Source organism: Schistocerca americana, chromosome 6 (genome assembly GCF_021461395.2).
Source record: "Schistocerca americana isolate TAMUIC-IGC-003095 chromosome 6, iqSchAmer2.1, whole genome shotgun sequence".
In the NCBI taxonomy this organism is placed as follows: Eukaryota; Metazoa; Arthropoda; class Insecta; order Orthoptera; family Acrididae; genus Schistocerca; species Schistocerca americana.
Window position 1 is genome coordinate 608,358,193 of NC_060124.1, and position 17,181 is coordinate 608,375,373.

At 39.0% G+C, this 17,181-nt stretch overlaps 1 protein-coding gene across 1 annotated transcript in view; it reads right to left on the bottom strand.

Annotated features, from left to right (window-relative positions):
* LOC124619796 (testis-expressed protein 10 homolog) overlaps nucleotides 1–17,181 on the bottom strand; it is a 157,958-nt gene that overhangs the window by 101,707 nt on the left and 39,070 nt on the right. Inside the window, exon 3 of the mRNA XM_047146387.1 lies at nucleotides 12,073–12,282. Within this exon, the coding sequence (XP_047002343.1) occupies nucleotides 12,073–12,282 (210 nt within the window). The remainder of the gene's footprint in view (nucleotides 1–12,072; nucleotides 12,283–17,181) is intronic.

A 17,181-nucleotide genomic window follows, 5' to 3' on the forward strand; every position in this document is an offset into this window, starting at 1 on the left:
TCCTTCCATTATATTTTTAGTTGTTTTGGTTGATACGGTTTTGAGCCTTGCTACAATGCCCTTGTGCTCACTAATCCCTGTATCCGTCATGATGTTAAGACATTTTAAGATACTTAAAGCCTTAAGTGACTATTTTTTTCAGGTCCTTAAGATGTGGTAACTACATAAGCTTAGAGTCAAATATGAGGCCCAGAAACCTCACTGTGCCTTTAAAAGTAAGGACAGTGTCAGTCATCTTCAACTCAGGAAAGGTTACAATGGAATGAGAACGGTTAAAAAGAACACACACAGACTTCTCGTTGGAAAACTCAAAATAACTCTTCAGTGCCCATTCATCCAAATCTTGAAGAGTTAGTTGCAACTGCTGTGTTGTTGCTGCGAGGCTTGAAGAAGAACAAAACACAAAGAAGTCATCCGCAAACAAAGAACACTGGACAGGACTTTTCACTATGACTGTAGTGCTATTAATAGCTATGACAAAGACAGTCCCACTTGAAATACTTCCTTGAGGGACACCATTCTCCTGTTCAAAGGGATCAGACAGGACGTCTCCAACTCAGTATCTAAAATATCATGGCGAGAAGAAAGGGCTGAATAAAAATAAGAAGACAACCACGAATATCCCCTTCGTGAAGCCGCTCCAGGATAAGATGCTCCAAGTAGTATCGTAGGCCTTCTCAACGTCAAAAAATATACCTAGAAGGCGATGCTGGCATAGGAAGACAGTGCAAATGAGAATTGTCTAAAAGACTCTCTCTTAGGCACTCAAGGAATCCTGAGGAGTAAGTTGTCTTTTGTGTAGAAAGAAACTCTAGCATTAGCTCAAGATAGTTCATAAAAGTACAGTGAACATACTTCAGTTTGACTGCAAGGAAATTCAAATCATACAATGGAAAATCCAGGAAGGACTGTAACAATATTATTAAAAGGATAGTTGCTCCTCACCATATAGCGGATGAAGACACTAAATCGCAGATAGGCACAATAGGCACAACAAAACAGTCTTCTTGTTGTGCCTATCTGCGACTCAGCATCTCTGCTATATGGTGAATAGTAATTACACTTTCCATAATATTGAAATTCAAATCATGTTATACATGAGTAAAATCTTTACATTACAGCTAACAGTAGTACATAACACAGACATTTATTATAGAATTTTGGGACTCACATTCTCAATCTTAAGTCCTGGAATGCACATACTTTCAATAAATATGCGGAACAGAAAGAGAAAAAAAGACAGAGAGAGAGAGAGAGAACTGCTCCCAGGTTATCAAGTGCTGGGCCACTGGCTTTTGGGTACCTCTAACCAACATGCAGTGAAAAAAATTAGAATCTCAGTTTCTTGGAAATGGAATACTGAAACTATTTAAAAAGTTGTAAAACTGAAATAGCTGACAAAAATCATTGACCAAAGTGTAGCAATTTGTTTCTACAAGTTTTATGGATCAATATATTATCAAATTTGAAAGTACAAGATTTACTGTAAAATAAACCTGGAAAGCGCACAATGAAAGGCATGCCTCACTATAAGATAGCTTTTGTTATAAAGAAAAGAATAACAGACTTGGTACAAGAAGTCCCTCTGAAAGTATTTCTCCATTAACCATAAAATGTGTAAACTAAATGTACTCACTAACTAGTGCCCATGCATGAATTAATGAAGAAATCTTTAGGTCTAAAGAGATGTTAAGAAAAGAAGATGGTTTTCTTGAACACATAGTATGGCAAAATTTTTAAAAAAAGGTCTATAAATCCAAATACCTTTGACTAAGATAATACAAAAGAACAGATATGGCAATGAGACCAAAAAATTCAAGACAAGAAAGACAGGAATGGCTCATACATTGGATAATGCTGTGTAGCGAAAGGTTTATTTCCTCTCAAGAAAAGCAGCAGCATTACGATGATAAAATCAGAATGTTTATAAGTAGCTGAGTGCCTATATTTGACTGAAACAATAGAAGTAACTGATTTTGTGACATTTTACGAGCTCCTAACCAGGAGCGAATTATATAGCTTCATCTATGTGCTTTGGTAATTAAGTTTTTGAATTTCTGCAACTTAATTTAATATTTAATAGACACAGTTCTTGTGTTTTCATTTGTGTGAGAACGTAAACAGTTTTGTGACATTTTACAAGTTCCTAACCGGGAGAAAATTATTTAATCCCACCTGTGTGCTTTGGTAGTTTGGTTTTTGAATATCTGTATGTTAATCTAACAATGGAAAATCCAGGATGAACTGTAACAATATTATGAGAAGGATAATTGCTATTCACCATGTAGCAGAGATGCTGAGTCACAGATAGGCACAACAAAATGACTGCCACAAAATAAGCTTTCAGCCAACAAGGCCTTTGTCCAGAATAAAAACACACACACACACAAATGCAACTCTCACACACAACTGAAGTCAGAAATAGTCTAATATTGTATGTTAATCTATTTTATTAGACACATCTCTTGCATATTTGTCAGTTTCTACAGTAGACTTTCACAGCATGCCATTAGTCATTTGTTTGGTTGGGTAATGTAGTCTTTAGTATGGATGGGGACTGTAATTGCTGTGTGCAGATGCTGGCTACGCAGGTGACACTTTGCTCTCAGGTCCAGGCTGTGTTGGCTTTGGTTACATAGCTTGAGGCTGCAGTGGATGGGAATCACAGCGGTGTACTGACTGGAGGGATCCAATGAACGTCCACGACAACTAGCATGTCTGTCAAACAGTCTGCACAGATGGCCAGCCCAGTTACTGCTTGGATTGATGTTGACCCCTTACCTGCTGTCAAATGGGAGGTTGCCTTGGGCTGCAACAGTCTTGCTGGGAGACAAACGTAATGCCTCCCTGGATAGCCTGACAAACAGGTTAAAGCTTGCCTGTGGCTGACAGTGTCCCTCAGCCAGATGCAGCCACTTGTCCTGCTTCAGTGGAAACATCTCAGCCTGTAGCTACCGTGTTATGGGGTCTCTTATTGTAGGCAGCAGATTCCTTGACTTGTGGCATATGGTGGTGGGGTTTCGGGCTCTGCTAAGTAGGTCAGATGTCCATTACACACAGGAGGCCGCTACACAGGTAATTGAGGCTGTGTGACATTTGGCAGTTTTTTAGGTTATAGGGTCATTCCATGTCAGTTCAATCAGGGGCTCCATCTCATAGTCTCAGATTTGACTGAAATTCAGTACACTAATTCTACTGTGTGTGGCCCACACGTGTACAAAGTATTAGTTTCCCCTGCCAATTAGTTCCAGAATTACGACTTGTGAAAGGAGGTGGCATGACCCGGAAATTGCAACCCGCATCTGGCAATCTATCTTCAGACCCAACTTCAGGTCTTAATAACTTTGGAACTATTCCACACAGTCCAGTGAAATTTTTACAACCCAGTAACATCCATTTAGAGAACACACTCCATGAATCAAAACACCAAAAACATATTTCTGAGGGAAAATAAAAAATTCCAACATGTGATTAAAAAAATGTAATGTGTTAAAAGGTACATACTGTAGGTGCCCTCTATGCCAAATATAATTCACTCAAAAAGGGTATAATTTTTTTGTGGTAAGCTTAATGTGGCCTAAACACGCATAGAACTCATCATGCCCATATCAGTCACAAAAACTAAGTTACATGCACACGAAAATACAAAAATTTGAAAAATTACCTGAAAAACATGGATTTTTGAAGTGTGGTAGCACAAAAGGGACAAGTGGTATCCAAGCCAAATTTCACACACTGCATAAGTAGACCATAATGATATATATCTCAAAATTTCAGCATGTTATTGCAAGACATTTGTGTACAATGGAAGTTGACAGATGTGTTTGGTGATGTGGCCATTGTTCCACAACACAATTTTGTAAAAACATATCGTAAACTCTTTTGCCTCTTCTTATCCTCTCCCACAACTGTTTAATCACTAAGCAACAACATATAGACAGATTAACACAACTATCATTAATGTTTACTGCACCTTAACTGCCAAAAACTAGTCGATTGTGCTTTGAACAGAAGTTCTCCCACATTGTACACTGAGTGGCAAATTGTACTGTCTTCCTGACACTGTGGTAGGAACTGGAACCGTCATAAGAATATGTTCAAAAGGAATCCAACACCTGTCTGCCAAATGTGGCCAATGAAATGATCTGGCTGGTACCATGAAGTTCACAAATACATCACCTTCTGCTTCAAAGCACTCTGCAACACATCCTAAGTACCATTTGTCATCATAAACAGCAATAACATAGCAACCTGGTTGTATGTTGCTGCTTTTGCTTCTGAATCCTGAGTCAGACACACTGTGAAGACAGATGTTGTGCATGAACCTATAGTTATAACTGGACAGTCTGCTCATCTGCACATTGTCAGAGTCCGCTGGAGAGAAGTGATGATGGCTCCTTGTGCCTGCAACAGTTTTAACGTGTTCTACCCTGCTTTTTAGTAACTCTTCGACTGATTTAACCTCATCTTTCGAAACATAGAATGACTGTATGCCAGAGATATTTTTCTGTACCCAAGTAAATAATTAAAGAGGTGTTAGAATGTGACCTTCTGTAGGGTGCTGCAGACTAGCTCGTGATGCCATGTGCTTAATGGTAGCACCAATACCATCACATACATTTTTACCATGACTTGTGAAAAAATTTCATTCTGAATGAATCTGAAAATCATGGTAATGCATGCATAAATTTTTGAGATTTTTACAGTTTTTGTACTGACTAGCTGCCCCATCACTGAAGTATTTCGCAAAATGTATGTGAGGCGGCTTGCTTTTCACATATGCCATGACAGTGCGAATGTGGGCATGAACTGCAATTGCATCATGAATTAAACAGTCACTAAAAATGCACAGGTTCTTGACAGACACATCACCTGATTCACCTCTATAGTAAATCACAAACGGCTGGAGAGTTGCTTGACTCTTGTCCCAATGATATCCTCGGATGGCATCTTGAGCTGTAAATGCTTAATTTTCAGAAAAGTCTAGTATTACTACAATTTCATCTTGTTTCAAATTATCCTTATAAAACTGGAGATAAGCCAATTGTGCCGTTGCTGTGAAGCTGTGTGGGGTCAGTTTGTCCGTTTTTTGACAACATATTTCAACAAAATCTTCCACTGTACCATGCTTTGTTTCAAGACTTGTGCGATCCGTGTGTTTCCATCATCCATAAAGAGTTCACCATATAGTTTCATGTGTTCTGCACAATTTGCCTTACCAGGACACTTTTCACACCTGTCTGTCATGCACTGGTAGGAACTGATGTCACACACTAGCAGCTTCATTGCACCTTTGTAATACAGACCAGAATCCTTTATAGCAGCAAACATCAGCTTAGCATTTTGATGGGTCTCACATACCAAACATTGTATGTGCCCCATGCACTTACAGGCACAACCTATTTTGGCTGAAGATTGAAAAAAGACGATAAACCTACTTTGGTATTCGGATACTTTTCCTTGAATTCTACATATAGTTCTGATATGTTGCATAGCAACAGTCTTTTTTGCATCTGTACACGTACATTTCTCATTTTCACCATTACATAGTCTTTTTTCCAGGCATTATTCGGCTGTAGTCATTTTCATAAAACTCAGACACAAGCACCTTTATTTCTGAACTCAATTGCTTACCCTGAGCCTGCTGAAGTTGTGGAAGCACTCCTTGGGTTGCTTTTATTTTCCTAGCTTGCTTTACCATATATGTAGAAACACTGAATTCCTTTGCAGTGTAGTCAATAGACCAGCTGGAAGGTGCAAGGATAAGAATAGCTACTTTTTCTGGTGTGTGGATATGGCACATTTTTCTTTCAAATCGTGCACAATTTTGTCCAAGTCAGGGCATTTCTGGCATGATTTCTGTTCCTTTGGAGCAGATAGTTCTTCCTCTTCCACCATTAGTGTGTCAGCTATTTTGTGTTTTAATTCCATTTGAGCTTCTTGTAGTTTTCTTCTACCATAGTTGGGACTGACTCTTTTCCCAACTTTGTGTGTTTACATGGGAGACAAACCAAGAGCAGTCACTGAAGTATTTAACTGCTCATCTGCTGTGGTTGTAGGTAGCTGATACTCTTTGTCACTGTCATGTAAATTATCAGAATATTCTTCATTTTTTAGCAGTGTAACACACCTGGAACATAACTTTTGTCCTGGTTTCATGTTAAGTCCCATGCACTGATTCACTTTCAATACTGATTTTATCAATTTCTCTGAGCCTACACTTCACTGTCTTCTTATGAATCCGAAATGAATCAAAACAACTTCTTTGCAGGAAAGAATACTTATCCAGAAACACTTTCATATGATGATAACAAACACTAAAGTTTCCTGGAACCATACTTCTTGTGCCCACGGGGTGTATCCCGGATCTCCACAGCAACAAATCTTGGTCCGATTCATCCAGATCATACAGAACAAAGCGAGTGCCACATTTTGTTCCGTATGTTGTTTTATGACATTCAGATGCTTGTGCGCTACCAATACTGCAACTTGTTTGAACATAAGCACCACTAGTACACTCTTCTGCCTCCATACTGACTTTCCACAAGAGTACTGACCAGTCTGAACTAGAATCTTAAAAACATGAGTAACCTGTGATTGTTGCTTGTTTTCTTTGTTGTTCCTGCCTAACAATGACTCATTCTGTACCTGAAAACTACCATTGTTTAACTTTCTGTTGTCTAATGGTTCCCAACAATTGCTGCAGCTTTATCTGAAACAAGCTGTATGCATCATCACTATTACTTACTAAATCGTGTTAAAAGAAACTTAACCAAATACATCTTTATTGTACACATATGCCTTGCAATAACAAGTTGAAATTTTGCCACATATTATATTATGGTCTACTTATGCTGTGTTTGAAATTTGGCTTGGATATCACTTGTCCCTTTTGTGCTACCACTCTTAGAAAATCCATGTTTTTCAGGTAATTTTTTCAAATTTTTGTATTTTCATGTGCATGTAAATCTGTTTTTGGAGTGATATGGGCAAGATGAGTTCTGTGTGTGTTTAGGCCACATAAGCTTACCACAAAAAAACGTATACCCTCTTTGAGTGAATTATATTTGGCATAGAGGGCACCTACAATATGTACCTTTTAACATATTACTTTTTTTAAATCACATTTTGGAATTTTTTATTTTCCCTCAGAAATATGTTGTTGGTGTTTGAGTGTGTTCTCTAAGTGGATGTTTCTGGGTTGTAAAAATTTCACTGGACTGTGCGGAATAGTTCCAAAGTTATTAAGACCTGAAGTTGGGTCTGAAGATAGATTGCCAGATGCGGGTTGCAATTTCCGGGTCACGCCACCTCCTTTCACAAGCCATAATTCTGGAACTAATTGGCAGGGGAACTTAAAATTTTGTACATGAGTGTTCCACACTTGGTAACATTGGCATGCTAAATTTCAGTCAAATCTGAGGGTATCAGCAGGAACATTTTCTCAAATTGGTTGAATTGACATGGAATGACCTGTTAGTGTATCTCTGAGACTGAAGCCCTTTCTGTTTTTCACAAAGGGTGCAGATCACACACGCAGGAACAAAATTGATTTAGAAACCATACAAATAACAGTCGTAATTGGGAAAGTACCACAGCTCCAAGCGCTAATACAGGGTGTATACATGGACAAAGAAAAAAAAATTCCCGGATTTCCCAGTTAAAAATACACTTTCTCCCGGATGAAAATACACTTTTTCTGTGTTAAATAACAGTATACTTTTCCTTGGAACTGTAAAACGTATCAATCCTTTCAATGGTTGTGGTTTTATATACTGGCGGATAATTTCTCGGCATTTTAGAAAGCGAAACTCAGGAGAAAAAACACGTTTTGGAAAGATGTCTGATGTGCACCAACATGTACACTGCATTTTTTGGTATTACGAAAGTATAAATTCGAATTCCACAAAATACCGCATGTTACTTTCTGAAGGATTGGTCCGAGATTGCGATGCGCTTTTGTAAGCCAGTCATAGCTCATGTCAAGCGATCTCGCCAGCCGATATTCAAAGCATAGGACATGTGATGTCGTCGGCCAATACCAATGTCACTGTTAAGCGGCTCAAACACACAAATAAGAAAAGATAATGGTTTAAATTAATATACATAGTGTCGCTACAAGAAAAGCTTTCACGTATAATATTGGTCTCTAAGATTAATAAGCTGCAAGAGAAGCTAAGCTTTCACACATAATGTTGTTGTTTTTTGCGCGTGTTACTCTCTAAGATACGTCACACAAATGTGCCATTAAAATTTTTAAAAACGGCATAAATGTCTGATCCTATGGGCTCGAAAATATTCTAAATGGTCGTCCTCAAAGAATTGATTTTTGAAAGAGAGTCGAACAGCAACTGAAGACATACCTGCTTCCCCGTGGTACACAAAACAGGTCAGAACATTGTTGCAGAAACAACAAAAAGAGCATGCCAAATTTAAACGAATGTAAAAATCCCCAAGGTTGGTGATCGTTTACAGAAGTTCAAAATTTAGTGCGGACTTCAATGTGAGATGTTTATAATACATTCCACAACAAAACTTTGTCTCAAAACCTGGTAGAAAGTCCAAAGAGAGTCTGCTCGTATGTAAAATATGCAACAAACAATCAATGCCTTCTCTGTATGTTGTTGTTGTTGTTGTTGTTGTTGTTGTGGTCTTCAGTCCTGAGACTGGTTTGATGCAGCTCTCCATGCTACTCTATACTATGCAAGCTTCTTCATCTCCCAGTACCTACTGCAATCTACATCCTTCTGAATCTGCTTAGTGTATACATCTCTTGGTCTCCCTTTACGATTTTTACCTTCCACGCTGCCCTCCAATACTAAATTGGTGATCCCTTGATGTCTCAGAACATGTCCTACCAACCGATCCCTTCTTCTGGTCAAGTTGTGCCACAAACTTCTCTTCTCCCCAATCCTATTCAATACTTCCTCATTAGTTATGTGATCTACCCATCTAATCTTCAGCATTCTTCTGTAGCACCACATTTCGAAAGCTTCTATTCTCTTCTTGTCCAGACTATTTACCGTCCATGTTTCACTTCCATACATGGCTACACTCCATACAAATACTTTCAGAAATGACTTCCTGACACTTAAATCTATACTCGATGTTAACAAATTTCTCTTCTTCAGAAATGCTTTCCTTGCCATTGCCAGTCTACATTTGATATCCTCTCTACTTCGACCATCATCAGTTATTTTGCTCCCCAAATAGCAAAACTCCTTTACTACTTTAAGTGTCTCATTTCCTAATCTAATACCGTCAACATCACCCGACTTAATTCGACTTAAGAGCTGCATGCCTTCGGGAAAAATTACGGCCGTAGTTTCCCCTTGCTTTCAGCTGTTCGCAGTACCAGCACAGCAAGGCCGTTTTGGTTATTGTTACAAGGCCAGATCAGTCAATCATCCAGATTGTTGCCCTTGCAACTACTGAAAAGGCTGCTGCCCCTCTTCAGGAACCACACGTTTGTCTGGCCTCTCAACAGATACCTCTCCGTTGTGGTTGTACCTACGGTACAGCTATCTGTATCGCTGAGGCATGCAAGCCTCCCCACCAACGGCAAGGTCCATGGTTCATGGTTCATGGTTCTGTGTGTTAGCAATCGAAATACTACTGATGACAGTGCTGCCACAGCAGAGTTACTAATCACAGCTTTCACCAAAGAAGAACAAGCAAATGTTCCAGAACTTCAATCAAGAATACCTGCCAACATGAGTAACTTGGATGTAGATAGTTTCGGAGCAGTGAAGCAACTTAAATCACTTAATAAACGCAAGTCTTCCAGTACAGATTGTGTACCAGTAGAGTTCCTTTCAGAGTATGCTGATACAATAACTCCATACTTAACAATCGTGTACAACCATTCGCTCAACAGAAGATTTGTAGCCAAAGACTGGAAAGTTGCACATGTCACACCAATATTCAAGAAAGGCAAGAGAAGTAATCCACTAAATTACAGGCCCCTACCATTTATGTCGATATGATGTAGGATTTTGGAACATATATTGTGTTCGAACACTATGAATTACCTTGAAGAGAACAGTGTCTTGACATATAGTCAACACAGATTTATAAAAAAAATTGTTATTGTGAAACACAAGTAGATCTTTACTCTGACGAAGTGCTGAATGCTATCGACAGCGGATTTCAAACTGATTCCTTATTTTTAGATTTCCAGAAGGCTTTTGACACCGTAGCGCACAAGCATCTTGTACTCTAACTGTGCAGTTATGGAATATCATTTCAGTTATGTGACTGGACTCACGGTGTCCTGCCAAAGAGGACACAGTTTATAGTAATTTACGGAAAGTCACTGAGTAAAACAGAAGTGATTTCTGGTGTTTCTCAAGGTAGTGTCACAGGCCCTCTGCTGCTCCTCTTTATCACTGATTTAGGAGACAGTCTGAGCAGCCATCTTATGTTGTTTGCAGGTGATGCTGTCATTTATCATCTAGTAAAGTCAACAGAAGATAAAAACTAATTGCAAAACAATTTAGATATCTGTTTGGTGTGAAAATGGACAATTGACCCTAAATAACGAAAAGTGTGAGGTCATCTACATGAGTGCTAAAAGGAACCCACTCAACTGTGTTAACATGATAAGATCAATCTAATCTAAAGGCCATAAATTCTACTAAATACCTAGGAATTACAATTTCAAACAACTTATACTGAAAATGAACACACAAAAAATGTTGTGGGGAAGGTGAGGCAAAGACTGTTTTACTGGCAGAATGCCTAGAAGATGTAACAGATCTACTAAAGATACTGCCAACACTAAACCTGTCTACCCTCTTTTGAAGCACTGCTGCATGATGTGGGATCATTATGAGATAGGATTAACGGAGTACATTGAGAAAGTTTAAAGAAGGGCAGCACATTTTGTGTTCATTGAGAAATAGTGGAGAGAGTGTTGCAGACATGATAAAAGCTATGGGATGGACTTCATTCAAACAAAGGCATTTCTCATTGCGGCAAGATCTTCACGAAATTTCAATCACCAGTTTTCGCCTATGAATGCGAAAATATTTTGTTGATGCTGAGATACATAGAAAGAAATGATGATTATAATAAAATATTGGAAATCAAAGCTCACACAGAAAGACGTAGGTGTTCATTTTTTTCCATGTGCTGTTCAAGAGTAGAATGACAGAGGATTAGTGTGAAGCTGGTTCAAGAAACCCAGCACCAGTCACGTAAGTGTTATTTGCAAAGTAGCCATGTAGATGTAGGTGAAAAAGAGAGAGAAGAAAATCCTAAGAAAAATACTGAAAACAAATCATCACATGCATGAAGAGAGTTTATGAAGCTCTGTGTAACAAAAATCAGCAACTGAATGCAACCAAATGCAGAACGATATTTCAAGTACATCTAGATCAAACACAAAAGAAAACAGGCTATGCAAGATGACTGTCAAACATGTCAGACACAAACAAATCTCCTTGTCACTAACGGTTGAAAGAAATAATAAATGTTGTGAAAGAGAGGAAGGTTGAAAACAATAAAATCCTATAGAAAATTTCAAAAGGTTTTTAGTTTCATCTCCAAAGGAAATCAAAATAAGAACTTGAGCAATATGGTTAGAAGTTTGAAAATGATGACACTGATCAAATGAAACAATTTTAGATATATTCATTTTGGATACTGCTGAACACTGTTAACTCTATATTAAAGGATGTGTGACACAAATACACGAAAATCAGGGGTTAAATCAGTAATAGTTATTCACAAAGTCAATTAAAGGTTCAAATGGAAAAGATGAATAGATTGAAAATCTCTTAATAGTTCACAAAATCTCACAAGGTAAGTTAAAAGAAAGAAGATGCTAAATAACAGGCAAACACAATGAGATCTACAGACGAATGAAAGCAATGAACTGTTCACAGGTAACTTCACTCACACAATCTCTCTCTCTCTCTCTCTCTCTCTCACACACACACACACACACACACACACACACACACACACACACAAAATATGTTGTTTCTACTGAATAAATTCTACTTATTTTTTGGATCATGATACAAAACTAATTTTCCAAGCTGAATTTTATAAAGATACATCAATTACCTTTTTGAAAATTGATCCAAGAAGTTTTACTGCCTCTCTACGAACAGCAGATTCACACTCTAGAGAAAGGCGAGTAACATTTTCAATCACTTGGGGCAAGTGCACACCATCTAGAACTTCTGATGAGAAATTTGCCACCAGTTCAGCCAGACCCCGTATAGCATCCTGACGCATTGAGCTATTGTGATGCTGCAGTCTAGTAAGAAGCTCCTGGACAAATGAAATTCCAAATTTATGTATGTATATTCACCTTCATCAAACATAATCATGCACTTTTAAAAATATCAGTTAATGCACCTTAGGTCTATCAGTTTTGCACACTGATTATCCACAACAATATTAGACATGCCTATCTTTGTAATGAACATATACAGTGCAAGGCTTTATAAGTGAAATTCTAGTAACTATAACAGTCACCAGATTATTTCTTTTTCCCAACATTGGAGACAGCTTTTGAATAACTTTCTTTCTTTCACTCACTCCTTTTTACAGCCTCCCTTCCCTTATTTCTTCATATATACTCAATTCCCAACCCATGTTGGAAGAGAGAAAATGATTCTAGTTGTTACACAACAAGTCAAGATTTTTATTGTTGCCTTGAATCTGAAAATTACTCTGATTCAGCTCTCCATAATGATCTACCCTGTGCAAGTCTCTCAATCTTTGTATACCCACAGCAAGAGACATCCATTTGCATCTGTTTACTGTTCAGATATGAAGAGAACAGAAGCTTTTGAATTCTGCTGGTACAGAAGGAAGCTGAAGGTACACTATTTTCGTAATCAGACAAGATACCTCCCTCTGGTGATGCATACAATTTGAAGGGTCACTCCCATCTGCATAGTTCACAGTAGCTGGTGGCAGAGTGAAGGATTCAGGGTCATCTATATCGTCCCCACCACCACCAGCCTATCTGAACTACACAGATGGGAGCTATCCTTACAACACATCCTCCACTCCTGTAATTATCGTGGCCTCAATCTCTGTTAACCTAATGTGCCTGCACCGTCCACCCAAAAGCTCCCCTTTCTCTGTCCTGTCATTCCCTCGAAACCTTCAGCGTGCACTGACCCTCACTGGCTCTGATAACCATGCATCACATGCCTGGACTGTGTTCTTGCCACCCCTCATAGTCCTAGGCAGCAAACCAGCTGTCTCCCTCCAAGCTGCTAGCCAACCACCCACAACCACTCTCCAAGTCTCTCTCTCCCTCTGTCCATCCCACTTGACACTACCCCCACCACTACCTAGTCTACCTGCAAAAATGCAGCATTGGCACTGTTTTCCAGCAGGCATAGACATGTGTATGCAAGCGTGTTTCCTCTGTGCAGCTTACTTTCTAGCTCAAAAAAGAGTAACTTCAAGAGCTAGTGATTTTTCTTTCTTTTTGCGTGTGCCTATCGATGACTCTACACTTTTGCTTTTTGGTGTGTGGGCTCCTTTAATCCAAAAGTATCTGTGACAGAACTTTCCTAAACGTTTATCTACAGTACTGAATGTCTCAACTCTATTACAGATGCTTATGCACAGTAGATTAACTAAAGTCCTTGAGACACACAATATTCAAAGCTGTGAGGACGGGGCGTGAGTCATGCTTGGGTAGCTCAATTGGTAGAGCACTTGCCCGCGAAAGGCATAGGTCCCGAGTTCGAGTCTCGGTCCGGCACGCAGTTTTAATCTGCCAGGAAATTTCGTATCAGCACACATACCGCTGCAGAGTGAAAATCTCATTCTGGGCACAATATTCAGTTTATACATGTATTCAATTTATACATGAATATAATGTTCCAATAATGGAAATATAAAGAAACATCTATTTCTGGCCTAACACAATCCATTACAGATGCAGTACCCAAATGAAACTGTGTAGCTGCTACGTTTCTGGATTTGGCTAAAGCTTCTGAAATAATGACCCACACAGCTCTAATGTGGAAACTTTAAAGCTATGGCATACATGAACATGCAGCACAATGGATAAAATCACATGTTGGCAATAGGAAGCAACATGTTACAACAGATCACAGTTGTTCAGTCTCTTTATAAAGAACAATAAATATTGAGCACTGATGACGACATCAGTAAATGCAGAAAAAATTGGAAACACTTGAAACAAGCACATTTATCTCAACAAATAACACAGTTAATGGCTCATATAAATTGTCTCTTTTGATTACGTCCATGTTCATGTTGTTTACTAATAAATAAAAAGCAGGTCACGCAGATAATATCTGTAAGTGAAACAATACTGGAGAAAGTTTCTGGGTAAAAGTTTTGGGTACTGTGTTAGACAATAACATCCAAAGGAGATAACATGTAGAGCATGTCTGCTCTACGTACTGTAGTACTTATCACAAAATACCTTTCACATTATGCCAGTACACAACATCTGTATACAGTATACCACTGACTTTTTAACAATACATACAGTATGGAATTACTGTGTAGGGAATCTCCAGCAGCATGAACACAAAAAAGAATGTGCACTGGGAAAAAAGCAAAGTCGTTAGGATCAATGTGAATAAAAATCTAAGAGACTCATGCAGAGGTGTTTTCCATAATCTAAAAGTATTAAATTTTTCATGTATGTACATTTACAGAACAAAAGTGTCATTAATAAAAGACAATACATTATTTGCAAAAAATGCTGAGGTCCATTCTTATGCCACAAGAAATAAATATCAGCTGAAAAGTATACCATACAGAAAGAGTTGTTGAAAAAGGACCAGAGCAGTCAAGTGCACAACTGGCACAGTGGTAGCTAAATTTACGAGACAGTGTGAATGAGAAGATGTTCCAGAAATTTCTTAAAGATACTCAATGCAAAAAGATTTTTACAGTGTAGAGGAGTATATATGTAAACAATGGGGAATGTTTTTATCATAATTACATATTATAGTTACATATGTGAAAGAGTGAGTGAAAATGATCCATGAATATAATACACACATAAGGTAAATTATAGAAAGTCCCATATGTTGTCCAAAGTCTGTCCTGCAAACAGCTGATATAAAGAGTATTTTAGTAACTCTAAGGCCCAAACATAAATACAAATGTAACTACACACAATTAATACCTCTTATTCAAATTTTTGTTTTGCTTTGTAGCATGTAGGATAAATATGTTAGACATTGGATTAATAATTACATGCATGCCTGAAAGAAATCAATTCACTGATCACAAATTCCTTGACATCATCAGCATTAGGTATAGATCTACTAGCCGATAGTGACATGTGAAAATCTGTGCTGGTCTATGACTCAAATGAAAATTTCCAGCTTATTGCGAGTTGTCACCTTAACCACATAGACTGGGCCAGCCCAAATCCAGGTTCGAGTCCCAATCCAGCACAGATTTTCACATGCCGCTATTGGCTAGTAGATCTATACCTAATACAGCTGATGTCAAGTAAACCACAATCAGTGAATTAATTTCAAAACATTAAATTATAAGCGGACTTGTCCTATCTAATGAGGTGTGTTCAAAGAGTATTGCACCTTCTCCTTTCCTGTGTAAACCAATGAAGTGTGGGAGACTAGTTTCAGTGGAGATTTGGTAGGAGACATTCACACTCATTCATGAATTTTTTCCCACCTGCAGAAAGTCAGTCACTGGCAGATGAGCTATGAGTGAGGACAACTCATCAGATTCCAGTTAAGATGTAAAATGAAGGAAAAAATGACAATGCACCAAATTCTACCAAAAGCTTGGTGATACCCAAGTGGAAACCATTCACAAAATTCAACAAGCTTTTGGGGATGATGTCACAAACAACTTACATATAAACGAGCAGTACGACTACTTCAAAGATGGCCGCACTTCAATGGACAGCAAATTGCCTTGACGCAGACCCTCAACAAGCCGAAACAACAATGTTGCTGAGTAAGTATTTTTTTAAAAGTTTTTTTAATTATGGTTTTAGGGCACAAAACTGCTACGGGCATAAGCGCCCATTCTGTGTCTTAGTGAGAGGTAAAAAACCAAAAGTTAAATCAGCAGCAATGGAAGTGAAACTCCAGGAGGAGGGAAACTAAATATGGAAGGAAATCTTAGAACACTGCTATTGAAGCAGGGGAGGGGGGGGGGGGGGGGGGGGGTTGTTTTCCCAGGAAAAGAGCTTCAAATGACCAATGTCATCTCAATGACACTGACAAATTCAAGGACACGATCGCCTGAGCGTGTGTCAACTGCTAAAAGGGAAGGTATATCAGGTGACTGTTGTAAACAGGTGTGTAGCAGGTTCAAATAGGGGCACTAAAGTAAAAGGTGTCTCACCATCCACAGTTGAGAACAGTGGGGACAAAGAGGGGGAGGATCGCCACTTAAAAGCTGTTGGCCAATACGGAATGTAGTTAAAATTACCTCCTCCCAACGACGAGGCCGGGAGGAAGAGGTCGAAGCACAGGGAAGAAGTTTTATGTCCCATAATTTATTATCGGGAAGTGCAGACCAATGTGTGTGCCATAAAAGAGCAACACCACAACATAAAACTCTATGTACATAGGCAAAGGGAACCATGCGAACAGCAGGCTGAGGAAGAGAGACTACAGCCTTTGCCACTATATCAGCTGCCTCGTTTCCACAGATACCAATGTGCCCTGGGATCCAGAGATGCCCCCCATCCCCCCCCCCCCCCCCCCCCAAGTGGAGCATGTGGAGGCAGTCCTGAATCCAGTGGACCAGAGGGTGGACAGGATAAAGAGTTTGGAGGCTGAGAAGGGAGCTGAGTGAACCCGAGCATATAATATACTGTATCTGGATGTATTGGACAGCGTAAAGCTCCGCAGGAAAAACCGAACACTGGTCATGAAGCCGAAATCTAATAAGGGTGTTGCCAACAATATAGCCACTCCCGGCACCAAAGGTAGTCTTGGAGCCATCAATGTAAATACAGGTGACATCCTCCATTCGTGTGCATACAGCAGCAAATGCCGACAATAAACTATATGGGGGGGTACTATCCTTGGGAAGCTGGCAAAGGTCACGGAGAAGGCAGGTCCAGGGGTAAAGCCGAGGTGGCCCCATTTGTCGAGAAAGTTTTAGGAAATTGGAAAGAAAGTGGATGTAACAGTCGACAGAAGTGGACACCCAGTAGTAGTAGTAGTAGTAGTA